We start from the raw sequence: 20,795 nt of genomic DNA on the forward strand, positions 1-20,795 counted from the left end.
GAACAGGCAGTCTGCATTCTCATGTTACACTTTGGCTCTGTATTATTTACAACTAGTTCTATTATATTGTGCTACCATCTTCAGCAGCAGTGGAGGTGATGATACACTAAGAAAAGTGTAGCAGAGCTGGCAAGAAGATATCATTTTTTAATTAGATAGATACAGTTGAAATAAGTGGATAGGCTTTTGTTGCACATGGATCCTTTTTCAGTTCAGTTTTTTCACAAAAAGCTAACAGCAGCTTTTTGTGAAGCACTCCACGCACATAATCTTTGTGTTCTCTCCTTTAAAGTTGTGGATGGCTCATTACCACCCAGGTCATGGTTAGCTCCCAGACTGGGGAACTGACCTGACTGAATAACAACCACACCTGGGGCTTGTGCTTCCAAGATTATTGCCAGGCAGATCACTTCCTTACATCACTTTACCATATCATCACACAAATCTTTCACTTGTACAGTCAGTCACATGTCAGAATGGCCAGCACTAGGACTGGCTAGTTTTATTGGCATTATTGCCAAAATTCTGACTACAAGCGTTCAGTATGTGATAAGATAATCTTCACATTTGATGTCACTGAAGGAAAATCTCCCTTTTTTCCTGTACAATTGCTGCTGGCTGTGCAGCTCTCCTGCGCTAGCTTTGGTGAGTGCTGGATCCCTTGAGGAGCTCACTACTCCAGCAGAGAGATATTCACTGGTTTTTTGTTTGTTTGTTTTGCTGCTAGAATAGAGACACTGCTAGAATAGAGACACCTTCCAATAGATTTGATAACAATTCTCTTTCAAGAGAGCAGGTAACAGCTTACTGAAGTGTAATAAAAAGCACAAGCCTGTTACCAAACACAGAAAATGTCTTGTGTGTCTGCCATGTGCAGTGGTACTAATTCAGGGCTGTATTTCACTGTCAAAACCAGAGGTATGTCCATTCTTGGGAGCAGGGGAGGGGTTTTTCCACAGAAATAATTAACTCTGACTTACCAGCAGAGGCAAAGCACATTGAGTTTTATCTTGTCCAAAAAGGAAAAATAAACTACAGCTGAAGAGCAGAATCAGGTTGAACTCAACGAGCCAGGTTGAATTTAAGCCACTTCTGTATGGTTTCAGTGACAATTTTGCAACCACATTATATAAAATATACTTCTACATTCAGTATTCTATTGGGACTCCAAAACACTCAAAGTGAAACCAGCATTTGCACAATGGAAACCTGCAGTTACTACAAACTGAAACTGAAAAGTGAGGCCCAAAGCACAGCACACATGCAAAGGGGCAGGATCATCCAGTTAGCACTACGGGGATAACATGAGAATACCATGCACATTTTATGCTCTTGCATAGGAAATGTGAAGAACAGTAGCACAGGAGTTTTCCTAAGGTTTCTGGGAACTGCTGGTTTTCTTTTGAAGCATACAGAGCTAAAAAAAATCTTTTTGGTGAAGAAAGGAAAGACACTGCACAGCCACCTCTCCTTAGTTAGCCTTTATCAGGAATGGCATGGCACATGTGCTCATATAGCAAGTGCAGAAGAATGTAAAAAACAAATCCCAGAAAGTTACTTTTTTAAGATCTGTAACAACATCATTAGACAGTGAAGTGTAAATGAAGTGAAACAACATTTGTTTTCTTGCCTGCAACACAGAAGAAATTCTCCTTTTCCTACAAAGTCAACGCACTATTGATCTCTACTCACTGGATACAGCCTCTCAACCAGTTCCTCATTCACCAAATAGTCCACCCATATCTTTACAATTTGGAGAGGAGGATGTTGTGGGGTATCATGCCAAAGGTCTTAAAGATGACATCACTAACTCTTCCCTTGTCCACTGATGCAGTTACATCATCACAGAAAGCCACTAGGTTGGTCATGCATGACCTGCCCTTGGTGAAGCCATGCTGGTTCTCCCATATCCCATATCACTTCCCTATCCTCTCTGTCTTCCATGTGCCTTAGCATAGCTTCCAGGAGGACCCAGCATAGATGTGAGGCTGACAGGTTGGAATTTCTGATCTTCTGATTTAAACAATTAAAAAAAAAAAAAAAAAAAAAAAAAAGGACACTTCTAGTTTAAACATACTTAATTAGTGATAAGAGGATCTATATGGAGATTTATACCAGCTACATCAGTTTAATAAAACTGTTTTAAATTTATACCCACAGTTAAGCTAGTACATAATTTTCACAACAAATTTAGGCATTTATTTTTCCCCTGAAAAGGGGCTTTTATATATAACTGTCTCTAACAAAGATATATTTACTCATCAGTGAGTATTTCAGCATTTTTGACTATATACATAACTTCCAGGATGTAAAAGCATGCACTTTTTGAATTTGGAGAGACAGTGAAACAAGCACCCCTTCCCCATGCACACTTAGTCATGCACTGTGCTGTACTCAGCTACACTCACTGCTCAGGGAAACATCTTAACAACACCCACCCTGTGCAAACGGTCCAGTTGCTGAACCTGTACTTCAATAAGGTTTCCACCTTCTGGGGGAATTTCCTACACTTTTACGGGCTATGGGCTGAGGTTTACTGTCACAGGTTTTTGGAGTCCCACACCCCCTGCACTACTGGCACCACGTGGTTTTCTGGAAGAGGGGTGCAGCTGTTGCGGAAACCCTGAGTCACTTTGTGCAGCTAAAATATGTGCTGGACAAACCTCGTCCTCCACAGCTAAATGGCACTTGATTAAGTAAACCAGGAACCAGATCCTCTTTGCAGGGGATTTCTCTGAATGCAGAGGCCTTGGCTTGGGTTTTGAGGCAGGGGCTTGGGAAGCAACACTGCCTTTTACAGAGGAGGATGGATCCTTCCCTTTGGAGGAAGGATACTGCCTGGAGAGCTAGATGGACAGTGGGGAACAGGAGACATTTTGGGGAATTCACAGAATTCCCAACCAATTCCAATCAATTCTAACGAATTTCCAACCATTAAGGTTGGAGAAGACCACTAAGATCAGCTGGTCCAACCTCAACCCATCCCCGCCATGCCCACTAACCACATCCCTCAGTGCCACATCTCCACAGTTCTTGAATGCCTCCATGGACGGTGACTCCACCACCTCCCTGGGCAGCCTGTGCCAGTGCCTCACCACTCTTTCTGAGAATATTTTTTTCCTAATATCCACCCTGAAATTGGTTGCCCTTTTCGTTAGGGGGACTCCTATCTGAAGAAAATGATAGGGACTTCAGGTGCTCAGAGGAGGTTCGGGTTGGATAGTAGAATGTGGAAGTGTTCAAGAACTGTGGAGATGTGGCACTGAGGGACAAGGGTTAGTGGGCATAGTGGGGGTGGGCTGGTAGTTGAATATGATGATCTCAGTGGTCTTTTCCAACCTTTATAATTCTATACTATTTTGTGGGGTGATGTCCTTTGGTGAGGGAGGTGCACTTTGCAGGGTAGGCTGTCCTTTCGGAAGGACGCTCTTTGTGAAGGAAAACTCCCTTTAGCGAGAACGCCGCCTTTTAGGGCGGGAGATGCTTTCAGATGAGGACGAAACGCTTTGCAGGGCGGACCGCACCCACAGCCCAGCGCGGCCCAGACCCCCGCAGGGGGCAGGCACAAAGACCCGGCCCCTCCCGGCGCAGCGCCATCGCTCCGGGGCGGGCCCAGGCCCAGGCCCAGGCCCGGGGGCGTGGAGGTGGCGAGGCCGCAGGGCCTATTTCAGCGGCGGCAGCGGCGGGGGGCGGCTCGGTGTCATGGCGGGTTGTGCGCTGTGGGCCGTGGTGGCGGTGCTGGCGATGCTGCCCGCGGGGCTGCGGGCCGACACGCCGGCCAACTGCTCCTACGCCGACCTCCTGGGCTCATGGGAGCTTCGCGTCTGGCGGGCTGGCGGCCGCCACGGCAACTGCTCGCAGGCGGGTGAGAGCCGATCCCGTCCTGCTCTCCTTCCCCGGGTGGTCCGGCCTTGGGGTGGTGCGGGGGTCCCCGTGAGCTGCAGGGAGAAGCCGGGGGGGTGGGGAGGGCAGGGTGCCGCCGCTCGGTGCTGGGAAACTGAAACCGGTGGGCAGAAAGCATGTGGCTGTGTGCTGCGCTTGTTTAACAGCCGGCCTGTTGGCTCTCTGTGTGAGATACAGCTTTCTGGGTGCCCTATTACTGCCCTTCAGTTGTTTTCTCTTCATTTTAGCATAATTTTGACTTGGGTTCAGCTAGGTCTTTTTATTAGAACCGGTGTCTCATGCCGGCTCGCTTCTTCCTTTGTGGTTTCAGTTCCCCTCCTGAGCTCAGCCTCTCGTGAAAGCAGCTCTTTGCAGCAGTGAAATGTGGTGTTGCTCTCTGGGGTTGTATCTGGCTGAGAGCTGAGAGCTTGTCTGGTAACCTCGGGAGGCAAAAACAGCATTTCTCTGGAGGGGGAGATAATAGCTTGCTATTACAAGTTATTACTTGATTATTGCTTGACTGTTATTTGGGGAGTAGTTAATACATAGCATCTAAGCAGTCTGTGTTTGATTGATAAGATCAGGCAAGTGGCAGGTAGGAGCACAGGAGGTGAGCATGGTGGGGTTCAGAGCATTAGAGGTGTTTGTGGACAGCTGGCTGAATGTGAACCAGCAAGCAGTGTGTCCAAGAAGGCCGTTGACATCCTGGGTTGTGTCAGAAATAGCGCAGCCAACAGGAGTAGGGATAAAATCAACCCCCTGTACTTGACACTAGTAAAGAAAGCTACACCTTGAGTGCTGTGTTCAGTTTTAGGCCCCTCACTACAAGAAAGACATTGAGGCCCTGGTGTATGTCCAGAGAAGAGCAGAGAAACTGTGAGAGGTCTGGAGCACAAGTCTTATGGGGAACAGCTGAGGGAGCTAGGATTGTTCAGTCTGGAGAAGAGATCTTTTTAGTCAGGGGAGATTTTAGTCTCTACAACTCCTTGAAAGGAGACTGTGGCAAGGTGAGGGTAGGCCTATTCTCCTAGGTAACAGTGATAGTGTGAGAGATAAAGGCCTTAAGTTTTGCCAGGGAGATTCAGGTTGGATATTAGGAAAAAATTATTCTCAGAGTGGTGAGGCATTGGCACAGGTGGTGGTAGAATCACTGTCCCTGGAGGCATTCAAGAAATGTGGAGTTGTGGCACTGAGGGACGTGGTTAGTGGGCATAGTGGGGATGGGTTGAGGTTGGACCAGGTGATCTTAGTGGTCTTTTCCAACTTTTGTGATCCTGTAACTGCTGTGAGGTGGTGTGGTGGCCATCACCTGAAATGAGGTGTTTAAGGGGAAGGTTTGTCACTAAACACAGTGTCTGAGTTGTGTAACAAGTTGTGTTTAAATAAGCTCATGTTTTCCTGCAGCAGATTTTTGGTACTGCTGTTGTGGCTAATTAAATGTGCTAATATTGTCTAACGTTGGAAAAATGAGCATGTAGATGCACTGTTAGGTAAGTGAGGTCCCTGTGGTGTATTTGTTTGATGTCTTTTTTTGCGAAAGGCTTTATTTAGCGAGTGTTGTTCAGCATCTTTTGTAGTAGAATAAATGATATGCTTTCTACTCATTTTTAAACTTCCGTGTCTTCTTTACAATTTTTTTTTGCAGCGCCTGTGGAAAAAACAGTGCTTGTGAATCTTCAGAAATTAGACGTGGCCCAGGATAGCCTGGGCAATTTTGGTTTCTTCACTTTGATTTACAATCAAGGCTTTGAAATTGTGCTAAACAACTACAAGTGGTTTGCATTTTTTAAGGTGAGTTAACTTGTGTTCTGCATCACTGAGTGTTGCTGAAATAGCCTGTACTTGAGCTTCTCCGCACTTGCTGAATGCCACAGTAGAGCAATGGGAGCACATGATTTTCTTCACCTCTAACTTTTGCCTGGATAACCAGGCAAATGGCTGTGTTCTTGCATTAAAAACAAAACAAAAAATGGTTATTATTTGGTGGATAGGGAAAGGGAAGCAGAAGTAGTATTATTTGAAAAATCTCTTAACATTGCTGCTGCTTTTGCTTTTGGGTACGCTTACAGCAGTTGTTACAAACCTTCATGAAACTGACTCTCCCAGTGGCTTAGGAGAAAGAGTTGTTTCAGTTTTCTTTCTGACATATTGCACTCAAGTGAAATATTTGACATACTTGCTTCTATCTTTCCTTAAAGATCTTCTCAGATGCATGAAATATGTATGCCCTGTTCACTTTAGGAAGGTCATCTATTCTCTCAGCTGAAGGATTTCTAGCAGCTTTAATACCTGAGCAAGTCTTAAATCTGTAAGGAACCTTCCTGTTTTGTTTTTGTTTTTTCTTCTGGGTTTGGGTTGTTTTTTTTGGTGTTATGTTTTTGGTTTTGTTTTGTTTTTTTTGAATTCTCCAGTCCCTCTCAATGACTTCGGATCAAGTTGAAAACAATACTGTCAGTAAGGGCAGGCAGAAGACCCAGTTGCTGAGGAGCACTCCGCTGCTTAGCTGATGAGTGGCATTATGAATCTGAAGGGTGGTGTGAAACAGTCTATGGGATGACTTGTCTGTTTGGGAGATGGAGGTTCTGTCAGCAGTACTGCTCAGACACTGAGTGCAGTCCTCAGCAGGAGTGAATGCATTGCTTCTTCGCTTTATAAGTTGTGGTCTTGTTTGGTTTTAGATGAGTCAATAATAAACACTTAGGACTTGTCCTAACATAGAACCTTTGAACGTGGGCTGCATGTAAGGATGATAATGAAATGACTTTTGTTTCAAATCAGCTTCCTGGGAGCAGCTATTTTGAAGCCGGTGTTTGTTGCCTGTTAAGAAAAGTGAGCAATCTTCTCTTCCAGGAGGACCCTAGTCCTAACTGAAGTGATATATGAGGCTCTGGCTGAGCTGTAACATGTCCTCCATGCCTACGGGAATCCACTTAAGTTAAAAGGAAAGGGTGATACAGGTGTTAAAAGATTGACAGTGATATTGTTTGCATGGTTTTTGTAATGAACTTTTTACAGTAGGAATGCTTTGTGTAAATCAGGATTTTATACGTGAGCAAGAGCAAAGTTTGAGAGAAATAGCTTATTGGCATGCTCTCATCTCAAAAGAGGGACACTAAATTATCACAGTGCACATGCCTTATAGGTTTGGTAGGTGATACAATAAAAACTGCAGACTGTGAAGATTAGAAGAGGGCAAAATGGCCTCTGAAACATCTTGGATAGGGATGTTACTGCAAGATTCATTGCAGTGGGAGTGCCCAGCTCAAAAGTTAGGCATTACTGCTTCTGCGAGGATAATGGACTGCTGTATGTTGTAGTATTGTACCTGAACTAAGACTTTGTGTCATCTCTAGCAGGTGGAATTCAGCAGACATAGGTAAGTACGCCAAGGACATCATAGGAGAAGGACACTTGAGCTAACAGGCTGGGAATCCTTAGGCTGAGACTTTACACTGAGATGCAAAGGTGCTTAACAAATCACTGTGGTGAGCAATTGAGTCAGGTATTGATTCACAAAATAATTGTGAGAAACTTAATCACAGAATCAACAACCTGCTCCAGAATATAGAGCTGTCTGGCACCAACTTGAAGGCAGCCTTAAGTCTGTGAAGGCTTTCAGCTGTGAAATATCTTTCTGGAAAATGAGAACCACATCAAGTGATGGCTAAGTACTGATCTGGTATTTTTCTCTCTGCTTATTGAAACGTAAGCATTTTGATACACGGGCGTATTGTTAAACATTATACCAAAAATACTAGAATGTGCCCAAAGGAGAGCAACAAAGGCCCTGAAAATGCTAGAAATCATGACTTAGGAGTGGCTAACTTGTTTGTTCTGAGCTCAGCAAACTGTTAGGTGACCTCATTGCTGCCTGAGTTCCTTATGAGAGGAAGCAGAGGGGTGCTGATCTTTTATCTCTGGTGGCCAGAATGGCATGAAGCTGTGTCAGGAAGTGTTCAGGCTGGATATTAGAAAAGGTTCTTTTACTGAGGTGGTGGTTGAGCCCTGGAACAGGCTGGTCCCAGGTCTCTCGTTGTTCAACAAACGTTTGAACAGCACTCCTTGATATGCTTCATCTCTCAGGTTACCACGTGGGAGCCAGGAGTTGGACTCAGTGACCTCTCTGGGTCCCTTCCAGCTCAGGATATTGTATGATAAATTTGTCATTGAAAAAACTTGCTTATAGGGAACTTGAGGAAGTCATCTGATTCAATGTGCTGCTCAAAAACAGGGTGAGTCAAATGTGCCTGAGCAGTAGCAAGACACAATAGCTTGTATTTCACGACCATGAAATCCATTTGTAAATAAATGGATTCATTAATAGTTTTGCAGTTGTTTTTGGTATTCAGGCATAGCAAGCTAGTTGGGACCATTGTGTAGTAGTAAAGATTCCATCAGCAAGACATGCTTAAACTAAAGGCTTATTTCCTTAAAAGTTAGAGAGAATAAGAATCCAAGTTGGTTACCTTCTATATAATGTTTTATTCATGTTATTGCTGTAAAAGAAACCACAGCTTACTGAGAAGCATGAGGAAATATCACAGTGCTTAGTAAATATATATATACATATATATATATATATTTTTTGCAAACAACTCATTGACTTTGTTGGGCAAGAATTTGTAATAGTGTCCATCATGAAACTATTATTTCACAATTGTCTGTGGGAACTTGGACAGGCCCTTGGTAAGAAAGAACTTCAACTTCTGTGACGTATGTCTACTTTAATCCATTAATTATTCCAATACTTACGAAATAGAAATAAAAAATATTTAGTCCTGATAAAAACTGAAAATATGTTTCTATCAAATGCAGTTTACATTCTTCAACAACCAATTCCATTGCCATCTACTGTGAAGCTTCTAGGGGAAAATAATATACTCGGTGTGGTGGACACTTGAGAGTTTGTTTGAGGAGTGGCTGCTTAATGTTTAAAATACTCATACCATTTGTGCCTGAAAGTTATTTAATCATTGCGGAATTCATTTGCTTAGAGTTGGTCATAATCTAGTAAAATGGGCTGAAGTAGAATACTAATGGAAAAGAACTGCCTGGAAATGGAGCAAGAGGAAATCGTAGAAGGCAATCTCTTACAGTATTGCTTAGCTTTGATGGCTATTTAGGATGTGGTAAATGATAATAGGCAAAGTGCCTTTGGAATTCATGGAAAGGAAGAAGTATTGTGCTTGCTGACACTTTTGCTTTATAGCAAGACGATACTCTGTATTAAAACATTAGTTCTGTAATTGCCTATTGCTTTTACTACTTCATAAAATTACTTATTTCTCCCTGAAATAACTTCTCAATTTGTACACTGTTCTGGATTTACCAATTGATTTTGTATTTATGTTCTCTGCTTTTTCATGGAGCAATTGTGGTGATTTCCAAAAGAAAGATTTCATGCTGATGAGTCATTTTGGAAGAGCTAAATTGTTTATCCTAGCATCTCAGTGAATTAGGCAATTTTTCTCTTTCAAATACTAATGTGTGCATATATATAAATATGTGTGTGTATATATATACACGTGTGTGTGTGTGTATATATATATATATGCACACAATTATATTATTACATTAAAAAATGCTCTGAAGTTGGTCTCATTTGATCCTCAGACTTTGGGTCTTGTGAAAGAGTAGCCATACCAGAAAGCTTTGCATGTCTCCTGTCATGGCTGTGAGTTTGTGCTTGTCAGGAAAGCATTCATTGTTTAAGATTTGCTCATTAACTTTTGTTTCACTGCAGTTATGTTACTTGACTAAAACCCCATTACCATAACAGAACAGATAACCTGTCCTGATTGATCTACTATGATACTTTATCACTTTTCCTCATTCAGCCATTCAGCAGATTTGAACAGCTGTATTTCATACAAATGAATAGCTGTATTTCAGCCAGTATATGTGTTTGAAGCATAGGGGCGCAGTTGATGCTAGCTGAACTTTCAGTGTAATTCTTCAACATTAAGCAAAAATAAGCTTACAATTACTAAAAAGAATGATGGGATTTTCAAGTGTGTCTCTAGCTGTACTATGTGGATATAGACACAGCTTGATCACTGATAATGCATGTTTCGTTTAGGTTTCATTTAGTAGTCTTGTTCCAGTGATTTACTGAGCCTTTCCAAGTTATTCTAAGATCACACTGACTTTACAAGTCATTTGTTGTTCTACCTGGGGACTATGGACAAATGACTTTCTACACAGGAGTGGTTTGGATGAGTTTACTATACTGAGCTTGAATGTGGGCTAGTTGTACTGACTCCTGACAGAAGCTTTAGCATCTTCTTTTGCTATATGATGCATCTTCTGAACACCTCCAGAATCCTTACAGGACTTTAAAATGTCTTTTGTTTGTTTTTAAGTGATTACAGTAGCACAGCATAAAAAGCTAGAATGAACTGAAAAGGAAGATTGGAACTTATTTCATTTCATGTCTCTTGTAGTATTTGCTTATTGTTAAGGCTAATACATCGGAGAGAGAGTCTCCTAAAAATTGTATAGTTTGTCCCTTAAACAAAGTGATATTATGTCAAATTTTTGAGTTGTACTCTAACAGGAAAAAAAAAAGCCCCAAAACAACAACAACAAAAATGAGAGGTTTGTTTTTCTTTTTTTCATATTAAAGTGTTAGTGCTATTTCAACTAGAAAAAAAAAAATAGGTTATAAAGTATTACACTACACAAGGTAAGCTTTTTTCAGACTATATATACTAAGCTCTTCCAGGCTCACTTGATAATGTTGCCCTCTCACAGGTTTTTCTCCTGTTTCCCAACACACCAAATCTACATTAGGGTCTTCATTGCTGAAATAACCAACCTAGACAAGAGGCAATAATTAAGATTTAAATTTCAGGATATTACAAAAAAAAAGTCTGAATATGTTTTTACTCCATTGCTGAAATCTAAATGTTAGAGTTGCTAGTGCTATTTAATTCTGCAACTCAATTGGAAGTTTATTTCTGATGTCATTAGCTGGACTAGCAAGGTGCTTCTGCTGTTTTCCCAGAGTGTAAATGTGAAAGTATACATCTCTAAACTACAGGATGTTCTTTGGAGCTGAGGAAATGCAAATGTAGTTTATATATGCTTGCATTTTATATCAGGTAGCAACATAGCAGTTTGTTCTGATAGTCCCACTCCTTATATGTCTGTACATTAAGGTGTCTGCTGTCCCATTCCAATTTAAAATGTACTCCTGATATTATGATGCATGGGTGTGCTTGTAAATTTTATAAGAAATGAGAGGCAAATCCTCATTTCCTCATCATGCTTAATGTAGATAGCAGTCCTCCTCCTAGAATTTGAGTAGGCTTACGGGCTGAACATTGACAGCAGTAGTGGTAAAAGGGGATGGGATGGCAGCCTGAGTGTGCTGCAGTGCTGTCTCCAGTAAGGTCTCTATCCTTTCATTCTTACCTGTTAGGGTAATTAAAAACTTGCAGAATTGAAACATACTGTTTTTACCAGCAAATCCAGTACTCATACAAGATGCTTAGTCTAGTTTAAATCTGCTTAGAGACATCACTGCAAGCCACTGCTTTTTTCAATGAAGAGCCTATCAGCACCATTCTGTTGAAACACAGTTACAAAATCCATGTACAGTTGTACATCTGCAACTGCTGGATGAGATTTAATAATGTATTCTTGGATTAGGGAACTTGTGTTCTGTTGAAGTAATCTGTGGTTGGAAGAGTCAAGCTAAAGCTTTTGTAGTACAAATTTTCAGTCTCCTGAGTAACTTAGTGCAAAACTTGAACTTTAGAAGATGAGTATAAAAACTTTACTTCCCTCAGACATTCTACTGTCACAAAACTGCTTAACAAGAATTTTTCATGCACGTGGTTACAAAGTTGTAAACCATGGTATGCAGAAAGTTTCACTGAATCTGTTAGGAATTGATAATTGAGCTTTTAGTAACGCTCTCCTCACCCACTCCCATATTTCTAATGAGTTGTCCTCAATGAATCAAGCTTTTTTTATTTTATTTCATTTTGATAGCTGAGGTGAAACTGATTCTTCGTGCTCTTTCACCACAGCTCAGACTTCAAGCAGTTGCAAGGCATCCCACCTACTGCTCTGTCTTGTGGAAAGAGAAATGCTCTAATACAGTTTTCCCTCAGATGTTACTGCATGAGAAACATGCCATCCTCCCTGTATTTGATTTTTCATGTTGTCACAAGTCTTGGTTTCTTTTAATGTTTGCAGTGGTCTGGGATTACTTTTCAATGGTTGCAGATATGGTGCAATAACCCACAGAGACCTCGGAAGAGGGCTAAATATTAAAGTGCCTTTTACATTTTAGCTTAAGTGTAACTGTTCAACCCAAAGAATTACATTGTTAGTTAATACTAGTACTAATACATGATTTGTTGCTATAAATTTAAGTCACAGACCAGCTGCCCTTTCTCAAGTTGATGAAGATTGCTTTCATTAATCTGCTTAGTGTTTACTTGATGCTTTCTTCTGAAATTAAACATAAAGTGGGTTGATCTAGAATGTTTGGCCACTTTCTCTGAAACAGGGTGGGTAGGGACTATTGCTGTACTAACAAATGTGTGTTCAGTACAAGTGTAATCTCTTCACAGTATAAAAAAGAAGGCTTGAATGTAACCAGCTACTGTAATGAGACTCTGCCAGGATGGGTGCATGACGTACTTGGCCGCAATTGGGCTTGCTTCACTGGACAGAAGATTTCTTCATCTTCTTCAGATGTTCATGTAAGGCAGCTACCTCTCCAGAAACCTAGAGTAGGGTAAGTAACAGATATTTTGCTGATATTTCACATTTGGCAACTGCTTCGGGTTTCATCAGGTTCATTCAGCATGGTTCAATCCTGTGACTGGAGATAAAGTTAATGCCATTGATAACGTTTGAATAAACCTTGAGTATATGAAGACAAGAGGTTGTGCCAGTCACATCACACAGATGTTCCTTCAGTCTGCCTTCCTTCATTTTCTGTTTAAGCCCGGTTTTAGACCTGGGCTCATGGAGATGATTGTATCTAGTTATGGGTTGTCTCAAATTTCAGAAGCTTTGTCTTGGTAATATAATTGCATAACTCCTCATTTCTGCCTGGTAGAAGGCTCTTCCAGAACTACAGACCCCTCCACATTTAATTTGGTATATGCTTTTATATTTCAATCCCAGTCCTTTTTTATCATTGTACTGTTTTGTTTCTTGATTGCAGGCTTTCTAGCAGACGCTTTGTGCACAACTTTGACTTTGTAAATGCTATCAATGCTCACCAGAAGTCCTGGAGAGCAACAAGATATGAGGAGTATGAGAATTTCTCTCTGGAAGAACTAACAAGAAGAGCTGGGGGTCTCTATTCTAGGACTTCACGGTACTACAGCCTTTTGGTTTGCCATCAACAGCTATACCCACTGCTGCAAAGAATATGCTGATCTTTATGCTCGCTCTTCCTATTTGGGTTTTGGATAAAAATTAAGATGTTTAGTGTTTCAAGCCCTCTAGCCCACTTTCACTGAGTGCCAACTTTCTTGTTTATTTGAATAACAATTCTGAATTCTGAACATGTGCTTTCTCAAGCAGCTGAGACAAATGGAGTCACCTCCCCTTTAATCTTACGTTGCCCAGCAACTTTCTGGTGAACTCCTACATGCAGAGAAGAAGGAATAGTCTTGGGTAGACAGGTGTGTGACACTGCAGCCATCAGCTGCTTGCTTGCCATTGCTGTCAGCCTCTGCATGGCTGTCTTCCTGGTTCTACTAGTTCATAATTGCAATTAAAAAGCTGGGAAGTGCATTCCATTATTAAACATGGATGAAGGCTTTCTAGGGGAAGTCCTTGGTTACTATGGCAACCTGTCTTGCCTGCGGCCAGGGTCCTTCATAATTGGATTGGAGTGATTTCTCAGTTTCAGTGAAGTCACCCAGAGAGTATATTTAGGGTCATGCAGGTCACATGACAGATTGGCAATAGGAATGAATATATGGTTCTCAGTTGCATCATTAACGTGAAAACTGGAATTTTTCTACATAGTTTCCCTTCTTGATGGCTGCTTCTCCTTTGAGTTCTTCCATTTTCTACTCTGATACTGCTGTGAGTGGAGTGCTACTGATCCTTTCCAAACTGTGGCAATTGTATGTTTTTTGAAGAACATCATAAAATGTAAAAATTGATTTGTATTGGAGTATTTCTACAGTTGCTGAGAGTTTGCACTTCTGGTTAGGGCAAATACTTTAATCTGCTTGTAGATACTTCATAATACAGTTCCCTTTTGGAGGGATCTGAGTAGGTCTTGCATCCTGTTGAAACTAATCTTTTGAGATTGATGTTTACTTAATATAAATGGAGGCTATTTCAAATTGTTCTGTGTGAAACTGTGAGGAAAAAGTACAGAAGGTGACTACTAAGTGTTTCATGTTGTTTCCTTAGTGTTGTATGTTACTTAAGAGTTTTCTTCTCTTTAGGCCAAAGCCTGCCCCTCTAACACCTGAGTTACTCAAAAAAGTTTCAGGCTTACCAGAATCCTGGGACTGGAGAAATGTGAATGGTGTCAATTATGTCAGCCCTGTTAGGAATCAAGGTAAAAAATATATATATAACTCTAAAATACACTAAATCTCCTTTGATGTATTCTGTCATTTGCTGTTAACAAGGTTTTGTCTTACTTGCATAGTGTCTTGCAGTTGATAGACTGCATCCTTACTATGAGTAACCTGTGGAAACTTTGTGGAATCCTGTCTGACCACACTGCCAAAATAGCAGCACTACCATAACTACAATGTTCTATATTAGCAGTGTCTTTTGCTGAAGTAAAAGCAAACGACCACAGTGCCCTGCGTAAAAACAGCTATCAGGCTTTGTGCGAATAGTCTCAGTCATGGCTTTTTGTGTGCTGACAGAACTGATGTGCACTTGATTTTTTTTCCTAACTTCTGTTGATGGCAAATTATCTTGCAGAATTAATGAATACCTCATGAAAGTTGTCTGTACTGCCCTGAAATCTTACCAGTTTGTGAACTTCAGCAGTTCCTTAGTTACTTGCAAGACGAGATGTCATGTGCTATGAAAAGTATATATATGATAGATGGCATACAGTGTCCCACGTGCTCAGAATAGGTGTAAACATAGTGTCCTCTTCCATAGGCATTGCGATGTGAGATACTTGTTCTATTTCCCAATTACATAGCTAGATATTGGAAGCTAGGTATGCATTCAATTAATGCATGCCTTCCCTGTTCTAGTAGAATACAAATTTCCACCTGCAACTGGATAATTACCAGCAACTTTGAAGAGCAAAATGTGTGTTTGTGCGGTGGGGAAGGAGGGGGTTATTTATACAACTGGACCTACATCTTCAGTTTAGTTCTGCCAAATTCTGCCTGCTAGATTTCTGGTAGAGAAAGCATAGAAAGTCTTGTGGTAGTTCTAGATCACAAGCTGTTACATCATATTGGTGAAGGATGACAACAGGAAATGATACAGACCTGTACTTTCTTCATATGTGAACTGCAGATGTCCCAAGAGCTGTTTTACTTTCCAAACTGGGGAACACTCAGTCTGAAGCTTACTCTTCCCTTTCTGTTGCTTCAAGGTTTCTCTAAATGAGAATGTTCTGCTGCTTCCAGTAACAAAAAAGTGCCTATATTTTTTCTGTAATCTGAGAAACCATGCTGAGTATATTAAATGTCTGTGGAATATGCACTCTGCTCCATTAAATAAGAATTCTAGCCTTCTGGCTTTCAGAAAGCAAACAAACAAAGAAAAAACACCCAACAACATCAAAAACTACCCACTAATTAAGTTCTGCTTATCATAGATTGTGTGAGTTTTCTGAGGCACTGAGCTCTTGACTTAAAATGGTTATTAGGTGACTAATTAGAACATGACACCATGGAGAAGGCTGTAAGCAGTAGGAAGCATGTTGTCTGGCAGATGCAGAGAGAATTGTATGAATTAAAAGATCGTGGTGTCCCAGATGTCACATGCTTGTGAAGTCTCTGCTTTTTATCTGAGGATTTAAAATATAGCTTGTGAGCTGAACAAGAATTAAAAGGAATTTTTATTCTTTGTATAATACTTTGAGACACGGCAGGCTTCATGCAACTGCAGTTGTCTTCGATTATAATACTTAGAGGCAGCTTATAGAGCAGTAATGGCATCTTTCAGCCAAGGTGTGTATCTTATTGAAGATAGCCCTGCCATTGCTTGTTATAAAATTTACTGGTCAGAAGAGGAGAGAAACCTAAGTATTTTGTTAGCCTTACCATGCAATTCCAATTTCCACCAACTTCTGCAAGCTTTTTTTGTGGATAAAAGTGAGTGGGAAGTCTGGTCAGCTGATTGTTTCCTAGATGCTGTGTCCCCTCCTTATTATTCTTCAACATCTATCAGCCCTTTCCTACCAAGCAAGTGGCATCTTATTTGGCTAAAGCTTTAATTGTGTCTGGAGGAGAGAATTTCTAGAAAGCCTCAGGAAAAACAGCTGTGAAGTTGACTCCCTGCTGTTAGTGTGCTTTGCATATAAAGAACTGCACAAATACCCCTATGTTCAGAATTAAAAATATATATATATATCTGTTCTTTTTATATGTAGCAACCACCCCAACAGATTTCAGATTGAAATGGTTGCATTGATTGTACGTCAAAAACACAATAAAGTTTTCTGCAGCATGGCCCATCTTGAATGCTGTGACTGTACAATGGCACCTTTCACTGCTTCAGCTAGTCCTGCTGGGCAAAAAGCATTCTTCTTCAGGCTGATTCTACCCCTTCTCTTCAGAGATGCATCTAACTCAGTGAAGGTGCAATTTCACCAAGTCTTGCTTTTGTTATAGCTCTGCTTTTACACACCTACACAGTTCAAGAAAAACTACTTTGTTTTGTTCCTTAAGCCTCCCTCCTTTTCATAGCTCTGCAATTCTTGACTTTCCTACTGTCAGGAAACAAAGGGAAAATTGGGCACCGTGGTGACAATCAGATAAAATAGGACCTCATCCAAGTAATTGTCCTTCCCTGTGATGCATGTCATTCTACTTCTAGAGGTTTTTAATGTGTTACAAAAATTTCCTAGGGAGTGAAGAAGCTTAAAACTAGTAGCATTACTAAATTTTCTTCCAAAAGTAGGAAACTTAGCTCTTTGCCAGGCAACAGAAGGGAAATTTAAGTGCCTTGGAAAATCCAGTGTACAATTAGATGTCCTTGAGGAAATAAAGGGAACTGGGATGAATATACAATATCAAATCTACTGTTTATACCACCAGGCTCTTCAAAGTGAGTTATTTTGGGGGTGGTTCTAGAGGTGGATTATCTTAACAGGAGATTACAGCACTAAATCCACTGATAAGTTGAAATAATCTAGAACAGCTTTGTCAGTGTTCACTTAAATAGTTCACTGCTCATCAGTGCTCTTTAAAGAGTTATAGCCTGAGACAGTACGTTGTGAGGCATCTCTGTTATAATATCGTCCCTCTGGATTCATTCAGGATGAATAGCATGGCTGTTAAATGATACTGCTGAAAAATCCTGAGGAGTAGAATATAGTCTCTTATTCTGGCGTAACTCGGTGTTTAAAAAGCAAAACAGTTGCTAAAGCTGTTTTGAACAAAACTGCTTACAAGCCTAAAAGGTAAATCTGTGTTTAAAGTTCTTGCTTTGTCAGTGTTCAACTTATAATCACTATGTTAGTCTGTCAGGTTTTAACTCTTGTTAGTGCAGTCTAGTCATACTGGTACCTGGAATGCAGGTGACACACCTTGTTTATGTGACTGACTGCTCATGTTGTTTTGTGGTGGTTTTTTTGTTTGCTTGTTTGGCTTTTATTTCTTTCTTTAGCCTCATGTGGCAGCTGTTATGCATTTGCCTCCATGGGCATGCTGGAAGCAAGAATACGTATTCTCACAAACAACACTCAGAAGCCAGTCTTCAGTCCCCAGCAGGTTGTATCTTGCAGCCAGTATTCTCAGGGTAAGTACAGTGGTGCATACAAAACTTTCAGTAATAACGATACTGCAGAAGTACATTCAAAACTTACACACCTTCCTCTCACACATGATTTTGTTCTCTTGTCACAATCATCTGGCAAACTACACATTATAGTACTTTTTTTCTTTATTTTTCTGAAAGATAGTTAAAAATATACTGGAGTTGTCCGCCCACTTTGCTACTGGGGTGGCACTGGACCAGGAGTAGGTGGACTCTGTACTAAGGATGTTACTGGATTTTAAGTAGTCTCCATCCTCCTGGCCAATCTATGGAGTCAGGCTGAAAATACAGTTAAGTTGCGATGCATGCCTAGAACGAAAGGAACCAAGTGTCCTGAAAGCATATTCGGAGAGAAAAGGAACATATGGGGAGGGGGAGATGAGCAAAAGCAATGACTAAGACTTTAAATTTTCAAGGAGACTACCCATGCTGTAACAGCTTTTTTTTTTTTTTGTAGTGTATAATCAGCTGCTGTTCTTGATGTCAGGAGCAAATTGTTGAGGAGGTGGTCCATGTATTATAATGTTCTCAGTACAGTTCCCACTCTGCCCTGAATTTTCTTGTGTGTAATTTAAAGCTAGCTATAACTAACTGGAATATTAGGATAATTGGAGGCACTGCAACTTGTCTTCAATACTGTAATCTGAAAGTATTCCAACATTTGAGTGGGAACATCTTCCATATAGGTATATATAGAGAGAGATATAAAAATAAAACTCTCCAAGGGAATAACCAGACATTTCTTGTTTAGGTTGTGATGGTGGCTTCCCATACCTCATTGCTGGGAAGTATGTCCAAGACTTTGGTGTGGTGGAAGAGGACTGCTTCCCTTACACAGCCAAAGATACTCCATGCTTGTTCAAGCGCAGCTGTTATCACTACTACACTTCTGAGTACCACTATGTTGGTGGTTTCTATGGAGCCTGCAATGAAGCCCTGATGAAACTTGAGCTTGTTCTGAGTGGGCCAATGGCTGTTGCCTTTGAAGTTTATAATGATTTCATGTTTTATAAAGAGGGAATCTACCATCACACTGGCCTGAAGGATGAATTCAACCCTTTTGAACTGACCAATCATGCTGTCTTGCTGGTAGGCTATGGTAAAGACCCAGAAAGTGGTGAGAAGTTCTGGATTGTCAAGAACAGTTGGGGCACCTCATGGGGAGAAGATGGTTACTTCAGAATCCGTCGTGGCACTGATGAATGTGCAATTGAAAGCATTGCAGTGGCTGCCACTCCTATTCCAAAACTATAAGTGTGGAGGTCTTCATCGAGTGCCTTTGAGAAGGAAATTCTCATTTATGAGAATGTACCAATTTTTAGAGAATGGTTAAAATCCATTCTCTAGCTTAAACAAATGAGCTTTAATGACATTTTTCAGACCAGAGAGAAGAGTTTTGCTAGGTGAGGACGCTGTAAACTGCACTCTGTACTGTAGGCTTCCTCTCTGGAGTCTAACAGTAGATCACCTAGAATGCAGTTGGCATTTTGTTAACAGTGGTGATAATTATTAATCATGGGACATACATTTTCCTATCACCAGTTGCATTTTTTTTTTTGCCATGGACAATCTTGAACATCACAGCAAGTGCTGTGATAATCTGTAACTACTCTGAAAGGACACTGTAGTGCCTTACTTCTCAGAAATCAGGAAGTCACTGCAGTTTAGAACTTAAGTGTGCGTTGGGGAGGGAATGGACAATTTTGCTGATTAAAGGGAAATTTTAAAGCTTTAAGTGTCCTGCAAAAGCTACAAGTCAAACTCTTATGATGATGAAAATCAGTTCTGCATTTTGGCCTGTTACTAAATGCTCCAGTTCTGGATTGTATTGCTGTACTTTGCAATTGATCATCTCAGAGTTCAATAAAAATTACCCCACTCCTATAGTTGTTTGTACTTGAAGTAGTCTTGAACTTGTCAGTAACTTTTTACTTTAGTAGGATGTATAATGACTGGGAAGGAGTGTGAAAGGAGGGATGAATTAAAATCATCCAAGTGAAGCCACGATTCTTACAGCTATGTCAAGTAAGGTTTGCAATGCCAAACAAGGTTATCCAGGAGCTGGGTAGTCCTTGCTGAGTAAACTGGCTAGATCCCCACTAATACTGCTTATAAGCCCCTCCCTGTTCATCTCTTATTGTATCTCAAATATTCAGGAAAGAAGAATGGAACTGAGGAGCAGATGGGAGTTGGAACATGTGGAATGAGCCATTACTTTCTAGGTGAAATGAGTACTTCGTTATTGCAGCAGTACTTGGCTTTTGCTGCTCACATCAGTAGGTAGGAGTGTCCTGAAGATGAGGCCTATTTTCATGTGTGGAAGAAAATTTCAGTAATCTGCTATGGTAACAGATGCCCAAAACAGTATTTGTATATAAAATGTATTCAAGGACATGGAGGACATCCACATAAATGAAGTGTCTGCTAGTGATCAAAATGTCTCATTTAAATTAGATGGGAAAACTCCTTTTTACTTCAGTTTTGCCATGGAGAAAATACATCGTACTATGCTAACAGTCTCCGGGATAACATAGTGTCATTTGAATCACTTTAGCTGGGGTGTGTTGTGAGGGGGGGAAGGAGCGAGTCACATTCAACTTGTTCCTTCCTGAAAAGGTTATTTGATGTTGCTGCAAACTGAGATGCCCTGTGATGACTTAATCCTGTGGTAGTGGCTGCAGTACAGTGTGAGGCTACATGGTTGTCCCACAAATATTTTCCTGAAATACACAACCAAGCACGGTAACGCGTTTTCTCTTGTTTTTCTGCTGAGACTTGCACCCTATTCCTAGGGAAAGCACTGGTATGGGAACCCTAAGAAAATTATTCCTGTGAGAGGCAATGCTACTGGCTTGCCTTTTGTGGAGCATGGGAATGGATGGTGGGGTACAGATTTCCCTAGACAACGTATGTGCAGTTTGTGCCTGCTGTGTTACCATGTGTAATAATGGTGTGATAGTCTA

General features: G+C 40.8%; 1 protein-coding gene across 1 annotated transcript; it reads left to right on the forward strand.

Annotated features, from left to right (window-relative positions):
* Positions 1 to 3,696: 3,696 nt before the first annotated feature.
* On the forward strand, positions 3,697 to 19,714 carry CTSC (cathepsin C). Its single transcript, NM_001321554.2, has 7 exons — positions 3,697 to 3,865; positions 5,528 to 5,673; positions 12,468 to 12,634; positions 13,070 to 13,225; positions 14,316 to 14,431; positions 17,683 to 17,814; positions 18,584 to 19,714. The coding sequence occupies exons 1-7, from the start codon at positions 3,703 to 3,705 to the stop codon at positions 19,084 to 19,086; spliced, it is 1,383 nt and encodes a 460-aa protein (NP_001308483.1). The 5' UTR covers positions 3,697 to 3,702; the 3' UTR covers positions 19,087 to 19,714.
* Positions 19,715 to 20,795: the final 1,081 nt, after the last annotated feature.

This window comes from Gallus gallus, chromosome 1, assembly GCF_016699485.2.
Source record: "Gallus gallus isolate bGalGal1 chromosome 1, bGalGal1.mat.broiler.GRCg7b, whole genome shotgun sequence".
NCBI classification, from domain to species: domain Eukaryota; kingdom Metazoa; phylum Chordata; class Aves; order Galliformes; family Phasianidae; genus Gallus; species Gallus gallus.